Below are 17,880 nucleotides of genomic sequence, written 5' to 3' on the forward strand. Positions count from 1 at the left end.
TGATACCTTTTGTCTAAATTGACTACCCATCAATCAAGATCTCAACCACGAGTCCATGAATTCAACATCAAAAGAATAGGGCGGTCTTTACCAATTTCAAAATAAAATATTGGTCTATAATGCTTGACCAAAGTCAGGGCCTATGGTGGATTTGGTCTAGTACTAGGGGTATCACCAAAAGTAAAAACACCGGTTTTTAACACTAGGAAGTCGTTTGTCTGCCGGGATCAAATACTAATGTTTTTGATTGACCCGAGGACACTGTTTTCACACCAACATACAAAATTTTCAAACAATATACTAACAAGACCCGTTTTTATCTTTTTAAGAACTATTGTCGACCTCGAAACAGAAAATGTGCTTCGGATAAATGAGGGGCCGAAAATGAAACAGACCACTCAAGTGTTTTTCATTTTCTTTCCTGATCTATTTATATTTTATCTTTGAAACCCGGTTGAGAATTGAATCCAAAATCCCTAAATAATATTGGTCTGATGGTTGGCATGCTCACTCCCATTGCGGAAATAGAGATTTGAATCCCGTAAAAATTAGTCGAACATCACTCCTAATAAGAAGATATAAATATTTATTCACCGCAATATCCCTTGATCAAGTGATTCAAGTGAGCTTTAAGTCGTATATCCTCGCCAAATAACGTTGTTTAATTGCATTATTAGTCGAACAACACTCCTAGTAAGGAGATATAGATATTTATTTACCATAATATGCCTTGGTCAAGTGATTTAACTGAGCTCTAAATCGTGTTTCCTTGCCAAATAACGTTATTTGATTGCATTACCTCCCTTAGAGTTTTAACGTATAAAATATGGTGCAATTAATTGTTTTCATCACTTTATTAGATTGGTTTAAACTCATGAAACGTATGTGTACAAGTTCAAAAAAAAAATAAAATTATCACGCAATACTCAAAATATTGGAAAAAATAAGGTTAGTTGCTCGAGCATTTTTCGATCAAGCAGCATCATAGCTAATCATTAGATAACATAAACGGTACTTAATCGATTCACTTTGTTTAAACACGTTTTTACGTATCATATGACTCAGTAAGTATTTCCACAATCATCCATATGTCCAATGGTTTGTTTTGTTGCCGCTAGATCGAATATGCTGGAAAAACGCGCGAAAATAAGTAAAACTTTTCATTGTGAAAATGAGTTGAACACAAATAATTTTAGGAACTTCTCCAAAAGTTTTACATCGAGGACTCTTCACTGCCTGACTTTTTTAAGAATATTTTACATTTAGCACACGCGCTCTTCACATGGAAAATAATGCAAATAAAAAAATCTTATTGGATAACGAAATATAAAAATAATCCTTTAAATTTACCTTGTTAAGGCAAGTTATATGGTGGAATCAAGCTATGAAAAACGCGCAAAAAGTGTGAGAGAACAAGTCTAATGGTCTCAAGTTGGGTTCGAAATAAGCTTTTTCCAAGCTATCTTCCTAAGTTACGCTAGAATCTAATAACATGAGATCTGCTTATTTTAACATTTAATTTTCTCAAGGCGGATCGTTAATAGACTGGGCGCTATCCTTGGAACCCCTGGGACCCTCCATCATTTGACTTACCTATTCCTAAATACATGTAGTTTGTTATTCGAAACTTAGAAATTTTCTACCATCCAATTACCTCTAAGAGCAAGGCTTATGAGGATGAGTATTTTATAGTTGGCATAGAAAAACATCATGCAACAAACCGTTTGCCATCTCATTATTATTATTTATTTATTTTTAGTTTTTTTTTTTGGAGACGTCAACAGCGAATTCGGGTTTGACTTAATTATTCCCTTAACCCTGAAATCATATGATGATGAAACCACTTCTTTAATCCTACATTCATTTATTTTGGAAGAGATAGAGTCTCAGCTGATAATCACTCCATCGCATAGCCATCGAGAGCGCTAAAACCAATAAAAATGGTACACACTAAACTTTTTTTGGGTCAGGCGTTATGGACGTTCCGAATTTCTTCCTAACTTTGGAAACACGTCAACTTGAAAAGCTATCGGTTGTAATGGTGATTCCAGTTTCAGTTGATGGACGCATAAATGGTTATACGTTTTCTAGGAAAAAAATTGAAAATGTTAATGGTTATATGCTTTAGATATGTATAATATCCAGGCGAAGTTTATATTCCACCCCTCTGAGGCGCTTATTATATGTCTGCTCAATGTCAAGCGTACACTAAAAGTACGCTTGACCAATTTTGCTCCACCATCATAGTGTGCAACCATGGACCAAACCACTTTAAAAAAAAAAACTTTTAGCTTAGTTTAGTCTTTAGTTTGATAGCATGATTGTGGAGGCTCTAAGGCCTATTCCTATCCATGCCAAAAAAAATGTTGTTTGACATACATAGTGGCATGGAAAACGAGTTGCGCCGTTATGGGAAAACCACTAAGCGACAGAGTTTCTAGCGAACGTTATTGACAATATCACCAGTGATAAAGATTTTATCTCCAGCGCTGCCATGAATACCACTCGATATTGACTCTAGCGCCAACGGCTAGTTCTTTATCGCTACAAATAGGTAATTTTCAAACTTACCCCAAATTTTTGTGTAAATTTTTTCTCTATTTCTCCCTTTCTTAATCTAAACTTCTCTCTTTCTCTTTTTCTCAATCTAATTTTTTTTTTTTTGAATTTTCCCAAATGGCACAATTCAAACCCAACTTGATTCGGCAATACAACTTGATTTCTCTGGAGTAGTGCTTGAAGGTGTCGTTAAGAAGATATGTGATAGTTATAAAGAAATAGGTAAGAAGCAAAGAAGTCTTCAAGTTTTGGATATTAATCAAGTCAAAACCCCAACTAAGAAAAGGCAAAGAAAATTTCAAAGCAAGGAAAATCAAGGCAAAAGAAATTTGAAGTCAAAGAAGAAGATAGACAAAGAAGACTCCGTTCATGAGCGCATTGATTGGAAGTTTGGTGAAATGAAGAAGATTAACAAGATGAAGAACATTGTCCCAAATTTTAATTTTTAAGGTCAATTTCAAATTATTATTGCCTAGTTTTATGTCCTGTAAAATGACTATTAATGATTATATCGAAGTTTAATGAATTTAAAAATTTGATGAGTATTGTTGAAAATTAAGCATAATTATATTCATAATCCAATCTTACATTTTAATTGGAGATACAATTAATAGGTTAAGCAAATATTAAAACTTAATACTTAGACAATTAAAAAAAAAGATAAGAACTTAAGTGGACAACTGAGAAATTAAAACATAAATATTGGACAATATTTGGGCAAATATCTTAAAATCTCGAAACAACTTTCAAATTGGAAGTCTTTTTCGTAGATGCGACGATATTTCCCACAACACCTTTGTTGAAGTTCCATCATAGTTTCACCATCCCTCAAATTTGGACCTTCTTGCTGAAGTAAAACAACATACCTAGTAACTTCCTGATTGATTGTAGTGAAGGACTGACTCAACTCTGAAACATCACGATTGTTGAGGTTCATTGTTTGTTCCTGAAATTTCCCCTTTGCCAAAATGTTTGGGGATTTAATGCATCTCTGAATGAAGTCCCAGTAAAAGAAATATAATTCTTGCAAATACATTCATCTTCCGCAGTAGTGAATTTTGGTTTTCACCTAATTTGACTTCTCCTAGTTTCACTTTGCACATTGGCACGATTAACAACTCTTTGATTTTCGACAGCATGCTTGTTTGCTATGAACTCAGCCATGTTCATATTATCAGCCATGTTCTCTGAGTAATTGGAAGAGTGATGAAAAGAATTGAAAATTGAGAAATTCTGGTGTGAGTTGAAATGGGTTTGAAATTTGGTGTTTATATAGGGAAAAAATGGTAGTCGTTGGATGAGGAATTGATGAATGATGATCAAGTCAGCGAGCGATGCAATGACTAGTGTTGGCACTGGAATGACCAGCGAGCGATATTATGACCATCTAGCGATGGACACTCTATCACTCGCTAAAAGGTCTATCGTGTATGATATGTTATATAATTGACATGTAGGCATATACGTTTGGCACTTTGGCATACCCATAGTGGATGCATATATGACAAAATATAATGTTTGGCATGTGCATAAGTACAGGCATAAGAAAGTGAAATTTCATATCTTGAGCTTATTTTGTAAGCGAGGATGTAAAATAAAAACAGATATTAACACAAGGACTCGACCAAAAACTGGCATCGTAACGCAGAGCACCACTAAACCAGACCCTAAAATGGAAACTCAAACAAATCCAAAAAAACAGAACTCTATATTCTCATTTTCTGTTGTTCTTGTTCGTCGTCTTTCATGGACGTAGAAAAACCCTTTTTTGTTACTGTCTGCTGGAGTAATTTCACAAGACCATCATACACAGTTTACTTCTTAATCCTCACAGTCATATCAATTTCCCTACTTCAGATTAGTTCAAAATCATCTGTTTTTCCATCAACATGGGTTATCGGTTCTTTCAAAACAGAATCAGAAGAGAAAACAAGTTTTTTAACAGACCCAGGAAGTTGTTCCTGGTTTTACAAAAATGAAAAATCACCCAGAAAAATGGTTATGTCTATTAGAGATTTCGGTGGGATTGGTGATGGCAATACATCAAATACAATAGCTTTTAGAAAAGCTTTAGAATATCTCAAAAGATTTGATAAGGAAGGTGGTTCACAACTGAATGTTCCAGAAGGAAGATGGGTTACTGGTAGCTTTAATCTTACTAGTAATTTCACTCTCTTCTTGGAATTTGGTGCTGTTATTTTGGGTTCTCAGGTATTGATATTTTTTTAAGTTTTTTCAATCTGGGTTCTTTGAATCTTAATCCTCTGTTCAGGTTCTTTAATTTGTTTTATTTTTGCAACTTATTTTTAATTTAATAATCTATGTTTGGTTGGTGAGGAGAACAGATTCCAGAGGAGTGGCCAGTGATAGAGGCATTACCATCTTATGGAAGAGGTAGAGAAAGATTAGGAGGAAGACACATAAGCCTCATTCATGGTGATTCCCTCTCTAATGTTGTCATTACAGGTAATGTTAATTCCTCTGTTTGGAATTTCAGTTATTGATTTGCTTTAGTTTACTTATCCCTTTTTAAAAAAAAATAAAAATAAATTATACCCTATGATTTACAGTGGTAAATCTATGATCTACTCATTTTTCCCTTGTGAAGAGTAAATTATAATGTTTTTGGCATGGAGGATAAGCAATTTTTGTGGGTGGCGATTCACAATTATGTTGATTGGTATTGCCATTTATTGATTAGATCCAACTTTATTAGATTATGGACTTGAGCTTATTTTGTATGTATGTCACGAGAAGACTTGGATGGCTTTCGTTAGCCAGTAAGCTCTAAAACCTTTCACATGTGATCCACAAGTTCTGTATTACAGTTGTTTAATTGTCAAGCTCGTGATAATGAAAGAAATAGCAACCACCAATTGAATGTTTCAAAAAAAAAAATAGAAAGAGAAATTCTTTGAACAGAGTGCTCATTGTGGAACTTGGAACTATCGTTCATGTCTAATTCTATACGATCGACCCATATATGAAGGGAATTTATTTATATTATTGGATGGAAGAGAAAGAGTTTATATGAACGGGAAATGACCTACGCCTATGTTATTTGAAAATGTAAAACATCTTCCTAGTCTAATTCCTGATCTTTTGCACACTAGTGAACACCTTTGATTGCTGAGTGGAAGTAAAAAACTGAAGAAAAATTATTAGGGGTATCTTAGTTTATAATGTCACTTTCACATTTCTTTTACTAGTATAAAATCACATGAGAAGCACTGAATTGCTTCTACCAGCATCACATGTTAATTATCTTTTCTTAGCTAGGCACACAACAGTGACATAGTAAAACACAGCTCAAAAGTTTTACTTCGACCAAGCATTGAATTTTAGGTTCCTAGTTTTAGCTATGAAGTGGTGATTGCATATACTTGTTTAGCTGGTACGATCAATACCAGTATTGAACAACTTTGCCCTTTTTTTTTCTCACAATGTTCATTCAACTATAAATGGTTTTCATAGCGAGTGATGTGGTCCCAAGACTGACCAGCATATTTTATATGGTCCCAACCAGCATCATATTGAAAAAGCAAATATATGTACTCGAATATTGATGTTTTATGGGTTCACAGGAGAGAATGGAACCATTGATGGTCAGGGTAGGATGTGGTGGGATCTATGGTGGAACAGAACACTGGAGCATACGAGAGGCCACTTAGTTGAATTAATGAACTCACACAACATCCTCATCTCCAACCTCACTTTCCGCAACTCTCCTTTTTGGACCATCCATCCTGTTTACTGCAGGTATTCCTTCTTAATAACTATATTTTTCTTTCGCTTTATTTGAAAAATAGCTGTTGGATTGACTGTGTTATTTTTTACTTTATATGTCTTCTTTCGGGATAATCGTTCTTACGGGTTCTATTACATTTGGCATTCTAGTGTCAGGTTTCCAACTTATATGTTACAGTACCTTATAGATTAATAAGACTGCTTGGTTAGTAGTCTTAAAAGTGAAAACGAGTTTTCGGTAATTAAAATACTGTTTGAGAATATGGGATGCATTCTCAGTACTTTGCATATCCAAAAGCAGGCTTTTATTAACAGAAAACTTTTTTTGATTGTAAGTAATTGCGAGAGTCAATACATTTCAGTGATTTCACCAAAGTTAATCTGTTACATTCATACTTTATAGAGTTTGCACTTCTTTTTACAGTTTTGTATCCAATGAGTTAATTTTGTTTACGATCTCTCCCAATTACATATTTCTACAAGATTTTGTTTATCCCATGGTTTAAAAATATATGTTGAAGAGATTAGTACCATTCCTCTTCAGCAAATAAAACAATTATAATAAAAATCTAATTGTTTCTGTACCCTGTTTTTGTTCCTCGTTGCTGATATTCAGTTTTGGTTTCAGCAACGTTGTAATCAAGGGGATGACTATACTGGCTCCTTTGAACGCTCCTAACACAGATGGTATAGACCCAGGTAAGAGAAATGAAAGGGTTGAATAAATTCCATTTTCCTTTTATCTCATCTGTTTACATTTACAAGAATAGTTTTCGATTCATTCAAAAACCTCAGATTCTAGCACAAACGTCTGCATCGAGGACTGTTACATCGAGAGTGGCGATGATTTAGTTGCAGTGAAGAGTGGGTGGGATCAATATGGAATCAAAATGGCTCGTCCGAGCTCGAATATTGTTGTTCGGAATGTATCAGGTACAACTCCCACTTGCTCTGGTGTGGGAATTGGTAGTGAGATGTCTGGTGGGATTTCCAATGTACATATAGAAAACCTACATGTTCGCAACTCAGCCGCTGGTGTTCGGCTGAAAACTGACATAGGCAGAGGGGGATATATAATCAACATTACCATAACTAATATCACCTTGGACAAAGTAAAAATACCTTTTAGGTTTAGTAGGGGTGCTAATGACCACCCTGATGATGGATGGGATCCCAAAGCACTTCCCACTGTGAAAGGCATCTACATTAGTAATTTGGTCAGCATTGACACTATACGGGCACCATTATTAGAGGGAATAGAAGATTCTCCCTTTGAAGGAATTTGTATGAGGAATATTAGTCTTTTAGGGTTACGCCCATCATTAAAATGGCAGTGTGAATTCGTTGAAGGTTTAGCTGTTCAAGTATCTCCACAACCATGCCAACAGCTTCTGAGTGACAACAACAGCTCTTCATCCTGGTGTCTGGAGTCGATAGGATTTCGATAACCAACTCAAACTCTTGGAGACAAGATTACGTTAAAAACGTGTTTGGTAACATATTCATCTTGATCCAGTTGGGTCTAGTATTGGCAGGCCGGCAGGATTGTCGCACTGATTTGCGCACTTCTGAACAAGGCTGGATTCAATTGATCTCTGTTGTTTGAAGAGGGAGGAAGACGTTCATGCTTGTATATTTGCGGGATTTAGTCTTGGTATACTACAAAGAGATGTTCAAAGGTGCTCAATTTCATTTGTTTTGTTACTGATTTATGATTCATAGGGTTTTAGAAAACCACATACCAATTCTTTTTTACACATTGTAAAAAGTCCACAAGACATCACGGCAAATTTTAATGAAGATATATAAATTTTCATTTGCTTTGTTACTGAGATCCGTTTCTTGGTATTTTATACTGTTTGTCAGACTCGTATGTGCACAGTTTTTCCTGTCAGAAATTTTGAATCTGAACATTTTTGCAGACTTTCACTGTCACATTTAATGGAAACAGAATGGCATACTGAGAAAAACATTTGATATTAAACTTCAGCATCAATGGGAAAATCAAGTATAGATAATTAGATACACGTTGAAGAGAGAAGAAAATGGCGATTTTATGTCATCACCATTTCCAGAAGACATTAGAACCACATTTGAATTTGTCCTTGCCTTCACATTCCACCTTCAAGTCGTCAGAGAGGAATGGCACGTTCTGTAGCACCATGAGCGAAACACAGGAAAATTAGACATAGAACAGTTAAGAAGCCGAACTCGGACAATATAAAATCTATACATTATAAATACCTTTCGCTTGGCTAGATCTTGGCACCCGGTGAAGTTCTCTGGGAATTTGCAGGTACCGAACTCAACAGTGTATGCACGTGCGAAGTTAGCTCCACTGGTGGCCAATCTCTTCTTGTCATTCAGTTCCTGCATTAGGAGGGTTCGTGTTTTGCTAAGTTCAGTAAGCTACTAAACCTGGGTATTAAGTTTTAGCAAAGCAACTGAGATCTAATAACAAATTTTAGCAACCTGAGATGAAGCTAAGTTACTAAGTAATCAGCAGACAATTAGACATTATGTTTTCATCTTTAAAAACAACAGAAGTTGTACCTTGTTAACTTTACTCCTCTCAAGGTACTCATCAATGATGCCGGCCTTGGCAGACGTGGTGGAGATGGTTGTAGATAAAAGGACAGCAGCCAAACCAAGAAGTACAGCTTTTTTTCCTTGATCTCTTTGTCCCTCAGTGACGTTAACTTTGGCGCAAATTTTCATGGACTTTTTAGAGCCTGAATTGATTGGAGCAACTGAAGAAAGCTTCAGATTGGCTTCTGAGGATGTAACTGCAGCGCTTGAGATTGCATAGTTACAAGCTAACACACTTGAGTTCATGGAAGTTGCCATAGATTCAATTGTACTAAAGCAATGAAGACTTCCCAGTAAGAAAATTTTGCTGGTTGGAAAAACAGACTGAAAATATAATTGCACAGAGGAAGTCTGGGGTTGGCAGGGGTGTTGATGAATCTGTGTTTAGGTTTTGGATGATGTGTGGGTGCAGAAAATATTAAGTTTGTGGTTGGAGCGTGGATAAGGTGAGATTTCCTTGTGTCTTTTGGCGACTCCTGCTTTCTTTTGTCCCCACACTAATCCAGATTTTTTTCTGGCCAATATTTAACATTAGTTAGTTCCAAGGCGGGGGGGAGTAAATTAGTGAGCAGCTTCTACATTTAGGACACTTCACATATGCCTAATTTTTATTTATTGGTAACTAAGAGGGTGTTGCTGTCATTTTTTTTCGTTTTGTCTGAAAGGAGATTTTTTTTTTCTAAAAAATTAAATGATTACATCAAGTTCCTCCCAAACGAGAGTTTTTAACCACGACTCCGACACTCTATTTATCCTTGCACTTTTTTTTGCAAGACAGTTAACAACTTCATTCGACTCCCCAGGCATATACGTGTATTTCCAAACTTGAAAATGTCTTGACATCTCTTTACAATCTGAGATTATATTGTTATTTGTCCGTCTAATAGACCCAACACTACCATTTATTGCATTAACCACGTTCTGACAATTATCTTCCAAATGCAAGTATTCCACTGCATCCATGTTCCGACAATCTCATACAACAACTATGCTTCAAAAGAAAAAAAAAATCTCATACAACAAGTAAATACTTTTATTTTTACTTTAACTTTCAAAACGAAAAAAAAATATTCTTTCCGTTTCTAAAAAATAGTCAAGTTTTGTTTTCACAAAAATTAAGAAAACCAATCATTGTAGCAATTTTTTCCTGTTTTTTCCTAAACTATCCTTTGATCCCACTCATTTGTTATTAGAGAAAGAGGAGAGAGAAGTGGTCCCCTTTTTATATTAGGAGAGAAAAAGGAGAGAGAAGTGGTCCATTTATGGGTATAGTAGTAAAATCATAACATTTGACTTTCCACGTATGGAAACAAGCCTATTTTTTGACATACCCAAATAAAGAAAGCTGCCTATTTTTAGGGGTGTCAACGGGTCCGGGTCATCCCGGGTATCACTAGACCCGGACCCTACTTATAAAGGTCGCATCCGGGTCCTAACGGTTCCGGGTCCGGTTCCTACAATTGTGGACCCAGAACCGGACCCGTTTAAATACCCGGATACCCGCCGGTCGCGGGTACCCATTGGGTCTTAAGAAAACTATTAAAAAAACCTCAAAAACTTAATATTTGTCTCTTTTTGGCTTGGATTTAAATAAATTTTATAAAATTTATTATTATTTCTTATTAATGTACTAAATAAAGATTAAATGTAAGAGAAAAATTTAAAACGAGTAAAATATCAAAGCTAAATTAGCAAAAACATGAATAAAAGTATGAATAAACGGGTACCCGATACCCGCGAGTATCCAACTGCTATTACTCGTTTGGACCCGTTTAGATTCGGGTCCAATCGGATAATTACCTGTCGGGTCCTAAGTTGCTAATGGGTCCAACTTTAGGACCCGGAACCGAACCCAAATTTACCGGATCCGGTTCCGGATAATGAGTACCCATTGACAGCCCTATTATATTTTAGAAACGAAGGAAGTATATATTTTGCAATGTAAATTTTCTTTTTTCTTTTCATTCCAACTTTGAGAGTTATTTTTACTTCTTTGAGAAGCAAAAATAGTTTTACTTCCGGTCGCCAAACACTCTCCCTAAATTAGCTGGCAAGATATATTTTATCAGGTCATGCCTGAAGTACAAATAATGATCAGATTTATGAGGCAAACTTTAAAATGTCAAATATAGCCTTAGGTCTATCGGAAAGGCACACATGATAGTGTTGTCGAACAAATGTTCCGAAAGAAAGCCTACCTGATACTTTGCCTTTTTTGAGTTCATAAAAATCAATTATACTTCTGTTCTTTTCGACACTTGTACTTGATAGCAACAAATTGTCCTGCCTAAACGTGGCACACATTCTCCAGGCTTTCTACATACTTATCGCCTCTGGAAAAATATTCTCCGTGCATGTACAACATGTCACCATACCATACAGCTTGATCAGCCACGTAACAACAGATTGAATTCACCGTGGCACACACTAAGCAGTCTGCACATTTTGAAACTCATATATAAGTCTAGACTCTTCTCTTCTTCAAATAGTCTCGATCTCAATTCAATTTTCTTTTAAAAAATTTATTATTACTGAATCATCAGAAGAACGCAAGTAGTTTGAGCTAATCGCAATGGCATCAAGTGATAAAGATGTACCGGAGAGTATGCAGTCCTTTGAAACGCCACCAACAGTTCCAGGGAAGCCAATGTCCGTAGGTCAACATATGTTGGATAAAGGAGCAGCTATGCTTCAATCTTTGAAGCCTATTAAAATGATGCAGCAGCATGTATGTACCTTTGCTCTTTATAGTCACGACATGAGTCGGCAGATCGAAACTCATCACTTCGTCACTCGTATCAACCAAGACTTCCTTCAGTGTGCTGTTTATGACTCTGATTCTTCCTCCGCTCGCCTTGTCGGTAATTTTCTTCATCCATGTAGTTTTTTTTCCAGTACAGCGGTAGATATTTGGCTAGGTACTGACCCCACCGGACCGGGGTGAAATTTTTCTATTTTCTAATTTACCAATGATTAAAAAAACTTCCGTCTCTTTAGCAGTTTAGTTGAGTTAACGAGTTCTTGGATGCCTGCTATACGTACAGGAGTCGAATACATAGTATCAGATCGGATCTTTGAAACTTTACCAGCTGAAGAACAGAAACTGTGGCACTCTCATGCATATGAGGTTGGTCCTTAGGAGATAACCCTTGTTACCGATATACCATTCGTAAATACTTTTTCATGTTGGCAGAATCGGTTTACTATCTGATGACTCACTCAGTCCGATCATATGCGGTTGTTTTCCATTTGTAGTTGTTCCTTGTGTGTTTTACATGATTCTAACTTCGGTAAATAAAATTGGTTCAGATTAAATCTGGCTTATGGATGAATCCAAGGGTTCCAGAGATGGTACAATCGAGAGAACATGAAAATCTAACAAAAACATATGGTAAATTTTGGTGCACTTGGCAAGTAGATAGAGGTAATAATAAACCACTCTTTTTTTTTTGTTAATCTTGTTTTTTGCCATGCAAGAAATCCATTTTTTTTTGGTGAAGATAGTAATAACTTTGAGTAATTTAAAGGTGATGTACTTCCGTTGGGTGCACCATCCTTGATGATGTCTCCACAAGGAGTACCCACGGGAATGGTGAAGCCAGAGTTGGTGCAGAAAAGAGATGAGAAGTACAACATTTCAAGTGAAGATCTGAAGAAATTGAGATTGGAGATTGCAGAACCAGAATGGATCAACCCCAATGCGGATATATGGAAAAAGACTCGGAAAGGATTTGCTGTTGATATTGAAAAGACCGAAATGAAATGCACTGTGCCATTTCCATGATGAATGACTAGGTGAAAGGCATGGATGCTGATCAAGTAAAATGGTAATATGTAAACATGTGGTAGTTGTGTTTAGCTGTGTTATTGTGCATGTGTATGCTCGAGTGGTTGTAGCCTGTTTAAACTTTATATTTCATATTAGGACCTTTTTCCTTTTTATGGATATCTGTTGTGAATGGTTCGTTTTTGGTGACTGAATGCTAAAGCAATGGGTAGGCCAGGGATGAGTTGGTATATCTTTCCCTCTTTGGTTCGACCCGGATTTGTTTTTTTTTAGTTTGAGCTGAAAGATCTCGAAAAAATTGAACGAAAATGTTGAACAGGGATCGTGCATCTAATTTGCAGATTTTAGAAAATTAAACGAAAATGTTGAAAAGGAATTGTGTATGATTTTCAAACTTAGTCTAGGCATATTTTGGAATCAATCCTGTTAAAGGGACGGGACGGGTGGTTCCAATGGAGGGGCGGCAAACCTAGTAAGACAAAAAAGGGTCACGGCAAACCTAGTAAGACAAAAAAGGGTCATTAGGTGGTAATTCAAGTGCCCCTTATTAAAAAAAATATGGAAATGACTAATTAATTTTATTATTAATAATCGAGATTAGTATTGTCATTAGGTGGTAATTCAAGTGCCCCTCAAAAAAGAAACTATGGAAACGACCAGTTAATTTTATTATTAATAATCGAGATTAGTATTGTTAATTAATTTTCATTTATAATAACTCTAAAAAAGTTTAGAGGAGAAGTTGCTAATTAATTTTCATTTATAATAACTCTAAAAAAGTTTAGAGGAGAAGAAAAAGAAAACTTATGTGATATTTGTGAACGAAGTCTGATAGTAAGCTAGTGTCTAGTTGTTTAATAGAGCTTGGTGTTCAAATCTGGACGAGGTCCCGAGGCTTTTCTGCAGTTGCGGTTTTCTCGTTAACAAAATTTCTGATGTCTTGTGTTTTTCCTTTTCTGCATTATATTGTTTACCTTTATAATTGGATTGATGCAGGTTGTGCATATTCAACATAAGTAGATACGTCCGTATAATTGTGACCGATTATGATACTTGTTCTTGTAAGATAAATAACAAGTTTAATTGCTTGGAAGAATTCCGATTGCATAATTTGGATATGACTAGATTGATCTTGGATATTAATTTTTAAGATCGTCCAAAAACTCTTCTTGACAATCAGGTTCATGAACTCATTGTATCATACAAACTGATTGAGAAGAGATAGTGATATAAACTCTATATACATATTGTCAACGATCATTAAGTTGGTCTACTTGCAATTGTATTTGGTTTTGTCCATACAGGTTGTCGAACGAAAATGTTGGTGGTATATTTGGTACCCCTCGCATTTTCAGGTATAATTGTGTCTACCTGCTCTGATACCAATTGATAAGTAGAGCGTACCAAGCACACCACCATTTTTTTTTCGTTCGACAACCTTTATGGACAAAACCTAATACAATTACAAGTAGGTCAAACCAAAGATCGTTGAATCAATATCTTTTCGATATCAACCTATAAGTCTGATACCTTGCGTGATGTAATATACACAGAGACCGTGAAGAAGTTAACAAACCACAATGTATACACTTGGTATATAATATAAGTCCGAAACCGAACATGAAACTATAGAGATCAACCCAAGTGTTTGGGATTAATATAAAAGTGTAACTACTTTAATTATAACTTAAAAAAATTATAATATGGAAAGTAAAGTAAAAGCACACAACAAGATTTTGTTCAAGAAGAAACCACAAATGCTAAAAAACCCCAGGATCTAGTCTAGTTTTGAATACTCTAATAATTAAGCTGTTATACAAAGACCACTGCCAACTTCGTATAGTTGAGACCAAGTAAACTATCCTTAGTTACCTGGTTTCTTCATTATCCCTGCGCTTACAACCAATCTGGCTAATGCACATGAATCCTAAGATATAGTCTACTATCTTAAGTTGCTTCAGCCGCTGTGAAGACTTCTACCACTCAACTCCTTTCGACCATTTTCAAAATAGTAAAGGACTAATCTGTTTGGTAACCACTCTTCTTATCTCAAGAAGTTAATCAGAGATATTCTAGTTGAGCTTGAAAAAGGCTTTTCTGTATAAATCAATTAACTCTTATACCGGGTTGGATCTTCCAAGATCTGGATTAAGAAGTTAACCAGATCAAGTCAAAACAGAACTATCATATTCGGTTACTGAAGAGTACCACCAAATGATAGCTTGTCGATCTAAATACGACTAGCAATAACAAGTATAACAAAGATAAACCATATCTAGTTGCATCCCAGCCGATCAAGTTTGTGCATAAAGCAAATCATAAAGATACAAAACCAATAAGGAAAAATCTTCTTGTCTTCAAATCTTCAAAGTTTTCTTCTGTACTTCTCAATAACAAACTTGAGTCCATCTTATGATCAATCACAAACAAAATAGAGTCTGTTAACAATGGATGACCACAAGTCAACATAAGATCTAAAATCAAATCTAAACTACCGTTAATCTCTTGATCTAGTTTGAGTGACCTTATGTCAAAAGAGAATGCCCTCAAGAATAATCAAATCATGTGCAATCAAGAATTAACAACCATTAGTCAATCAAATCAATAATCGAAAACTAAAATAACAATGCAATTCTAGTTTCCCACCAATGGTATTATTTAAACGCTTTTTGATCACAAAGAAGTCTTTAAACTAGAGGACGTAAGAGATTTCGCCTAATTATGTTACTGTCAGCTCCAAGATAGTATTACGAATTATATATTAGTCGGCCACAGCATGACTACGAAACAAAGTGCATGCCTCAGGGTAAGTTTGTAAGAAGAACAAACTTCACTATTTATAGACCAAGGTAGTTTGTACACCAAGGAATTTCCATAACCGAAAATATTCTCAAGATACTCAATAAAGCACCTAAATTCTATCCTAACTTCTTAGCAATATGCAATAAAGCACCTAAAAATAAAAATAAAAAAACTTAAAGGATTCTTACCTAGGGGAACCAATGTTCATTGATAAATCTAAATTAAAAACGATGGACTCGATTGTACTAAAAATGGAACAAAGAGTGCAAGGTTTCAATGGGATATCCCTCTCTTAACCTAGTCGTCTAGTAATCAATAAGTCAATCTTGTCTAGTATGCCAATTTTTCAAATGGGTTGCTTCGTCCTACCCAAGAAAATTATTCTGAAACTTAATGCACTTCAGATAAATTTTTGGTGAGGAAAAAAATAAATTGTTAGAGGTTTCTATCCTAAGTCGTACCCCTACTTATGTAACTCAATGGAAAGTGGGGGATTAGGATTCAAGGATGCAGGAAAAATGAATCAGCTGTGATAGCAAATCTAGCTTGGAGACTAATCAATAATCCAAAAGTTATGTGGTCTTCTGAACTCAAAGAAAAATATTTTAGAAACTGCTCGGCTCTCCATGCTAAGAAGCATTACGATGCGTCTTGGGTGTGGAAATGCATTTTACAAGGAATTAATACAGTAGATAGATTTTGTAGATGGGAGGTAGGAAATGGTTTAGATATAAATATCTTATTAGATAAATGGATAACCGGATTAGACGACAGTCTAGAGGTTTTTAGATATGGCAATCTCAAAAATTTAACACTTGTTTCAGAGTTGTTGGACTCTGACAGCTTGAAGTGGAATGAAAAAACAGTAAGGAAGAATTTCCCTAGCACTATTGCAAACAGAATTCTTAATACTAGATTGAGAAAAACAACAAAAGGAACACTAGATTCATATAAGCTAAGATGATGGTAACTGAAAATAGAGAATTTTTAGTGAAATCCTTGTACGATAAGTTACAACATAATTAAAATTTTCTTATGAAAATGTTTAAATGATGCTTTACCTGTTAAACAAAAGCTTGGCTAATACATGAATAATATATATACTACTTGCGTGTTCTGTAAAAATGCACCTGAAATGGTAAAACCTTTATTTTTTAATTGTTCCTTCACTAAATCGATTTGGATGCTTCCACCAAGTCCAGGTAATATTCTAAACCTAAACAATAATACATCTCTAGTGGAATGCTACTCAAATTGGATTGCAGATAAAAGAAATGAGTTAGAAATACAAGTTATGGCCACTAAATGCTGGCTCATATGGAAAGAACGCTGCATACGTAATTTTCAAGGGAAAGAAAACAACAATTTAAGTATATCTCCAGGGATTTTAAGAAATCTAAAATTCTTGGACTTTTCTTCTTCTTGTCCTATTTCTGGGCTTTCTCCTCTTTCTGTTCCCAAGAATCTCTGGGTTGCACCAATAGGAAATTTTCTGAAAGTAAATGTTGATACTTCATGGATTTCTGACTCTTATACTGCTGGATATGGACTAATACCGAGAAATGGCACAGGTACAACTCTCAAAGCTAGATCTGGAATCTTCACAGCTACCAGTGCAGAAGAGGCAGAAACGTTAACAATGAGGAAAACAACTGAGTGGGCAAAGGAGTTGAACTAATAGTACGTTGTTAGAGCTTAGCTTGTTAGGCTTCCGACTAGTATCTTGTAATCTTTGTCCTATAATTAAAAAATAAATAATTATAATTATTAATAATAATTATATTTATTATAATTAAATATAAGAAAAAAGATATTATAAGTAAAGTTTTTACAAGAAACTAGATGAGAGCCTAGCAACAAGTTGGGCTCCAACACCTTTTTTGAATGTCTAAACATATTCTAATGAAAAGAAAATTATCAACCTTAATATTTACATCATGTCTAGATATGTAGTTTTTCAATATTTTCAAAAACTCAATAGTTTCAAAACCAACTTCACCCAAGGTAGTAAAGGCTAAAGTACCAAAACCATATCCATTGGTTTTACAGATATCAAGATATTAACTCTCTTGCGCTCAACGGCTTTAGCCAAGGCGAGACCCGGTGTAAAAGCTTGCATACCACCCCCGGCAAAAGGCGAAAAACCGGTCACATCAAAACAAGTATCACGACCCTCCTCCCAATTGTAGACCAAGATATCCGCCGGCCTAGCATCACCACCATCACGAGATAGGAACCCCAAAGCTGCTTCAACTTTAGAAGGTACACTAGCACGATAACAAATATCCGCTAAAGTATCTATAACTAGATCATGACGAAATTTAATACCAACCTCACTGGCACAATGAAGCGCGTGATCACCATAAACATACATGTCCTTATTGCAGCAACTACAA

General features: G+C 35.4%; 3 protein-coding genes across 3 annotated transcripts; 2 read left to right on the forward strand and 1 right to left on the reverse strand.

Moving 5' to 3' along the window:
* Window positions 1-4,202: 4,202 nt before the first annotated feature.
* LOC113300452 (probable polygalacturonase) lies at window positions 4,203-7,993 on the forward strand. The gene is made up of 5 exons (XM_026549665.1): window positions 4,203-4,770; window positions 4,905-5,025; window positions 6,144-6,318; window positions 6,935-7,005; window positions 7,102-7,993. Exons 1-5 carry the CDS (start codon window positions 4,306-4,308, stop codon window positions 7,752-7,754), a joined length of 1,485 nt encoding a protein of 494 aa, XP_026405450.1. The 5' UTR covers window positions 4,203-4,305; the 3' UTR covers window positions 7,755-7,993.
* A 226-nt stretch (window positions 7,994-8,219) lies between these two features.
* LOC113300461 (photosystem I reaction center subunit N, chloroplastic-like) lies at window positions 8,220-9,288 on the reverse strand. The gene is made up of 3 exons (XM_026549674.1): window positions 8,860-9,288; window positions 8,551-8,676; window positions 8,220-8,458 (listed from the first exon to the last, which is right to left on the reverse strand). Exons 1-3 carry the CDS (start codon window positions 9,151-9,153, stop codon window positions 8,369-8,371), a joined length of 510 nt encoding a protein of 169 aa, XP_026405459.1. The 5' UTR covers window positions 9,154-9,288; the 3' UTR covers window positions 8,220-8,368.
* Window positions 9,289-11,536: 2,248 nt separating this feature from the next.
* On the forward strand, window positions 11,537-12,679 carry LOC113332778 (oil body-associated protein 2B-like). Its single transcript, XM_026579296.1, has 4 exons — window positions 11,537-11,756; window positions 11,940-12,022; window positions 12,205-12,319; window positions 12,423-12,679. Exons 1-4 carry the CDS (start codon window positions 11,543-11,545, stop codon window positions 12,677-12,679), a joined length of 669 nt encoding a protein of 222 aa, XP_026435081.1. The 5' UTR covers window positions 11,537-11,542.
* The last annotated feature ends 5,201 nt before the right edge of the window (window positions 12,680-17,880 follow it).

Source organism: Papaver somniferum, chromosome 1 (assembly GCF_003573695.1).
Source record: "Papaver somniferum cultivar HN1 chromosome 1, ASM357369v1, whole genome shotgun sequence".
Lineage (NCBI taxonomy): Eukaryota > Viridiplantae > Streptophyta > Magnoliopsida > Ranunculales > Papaveraceae > Papaver > Papaver somniferum.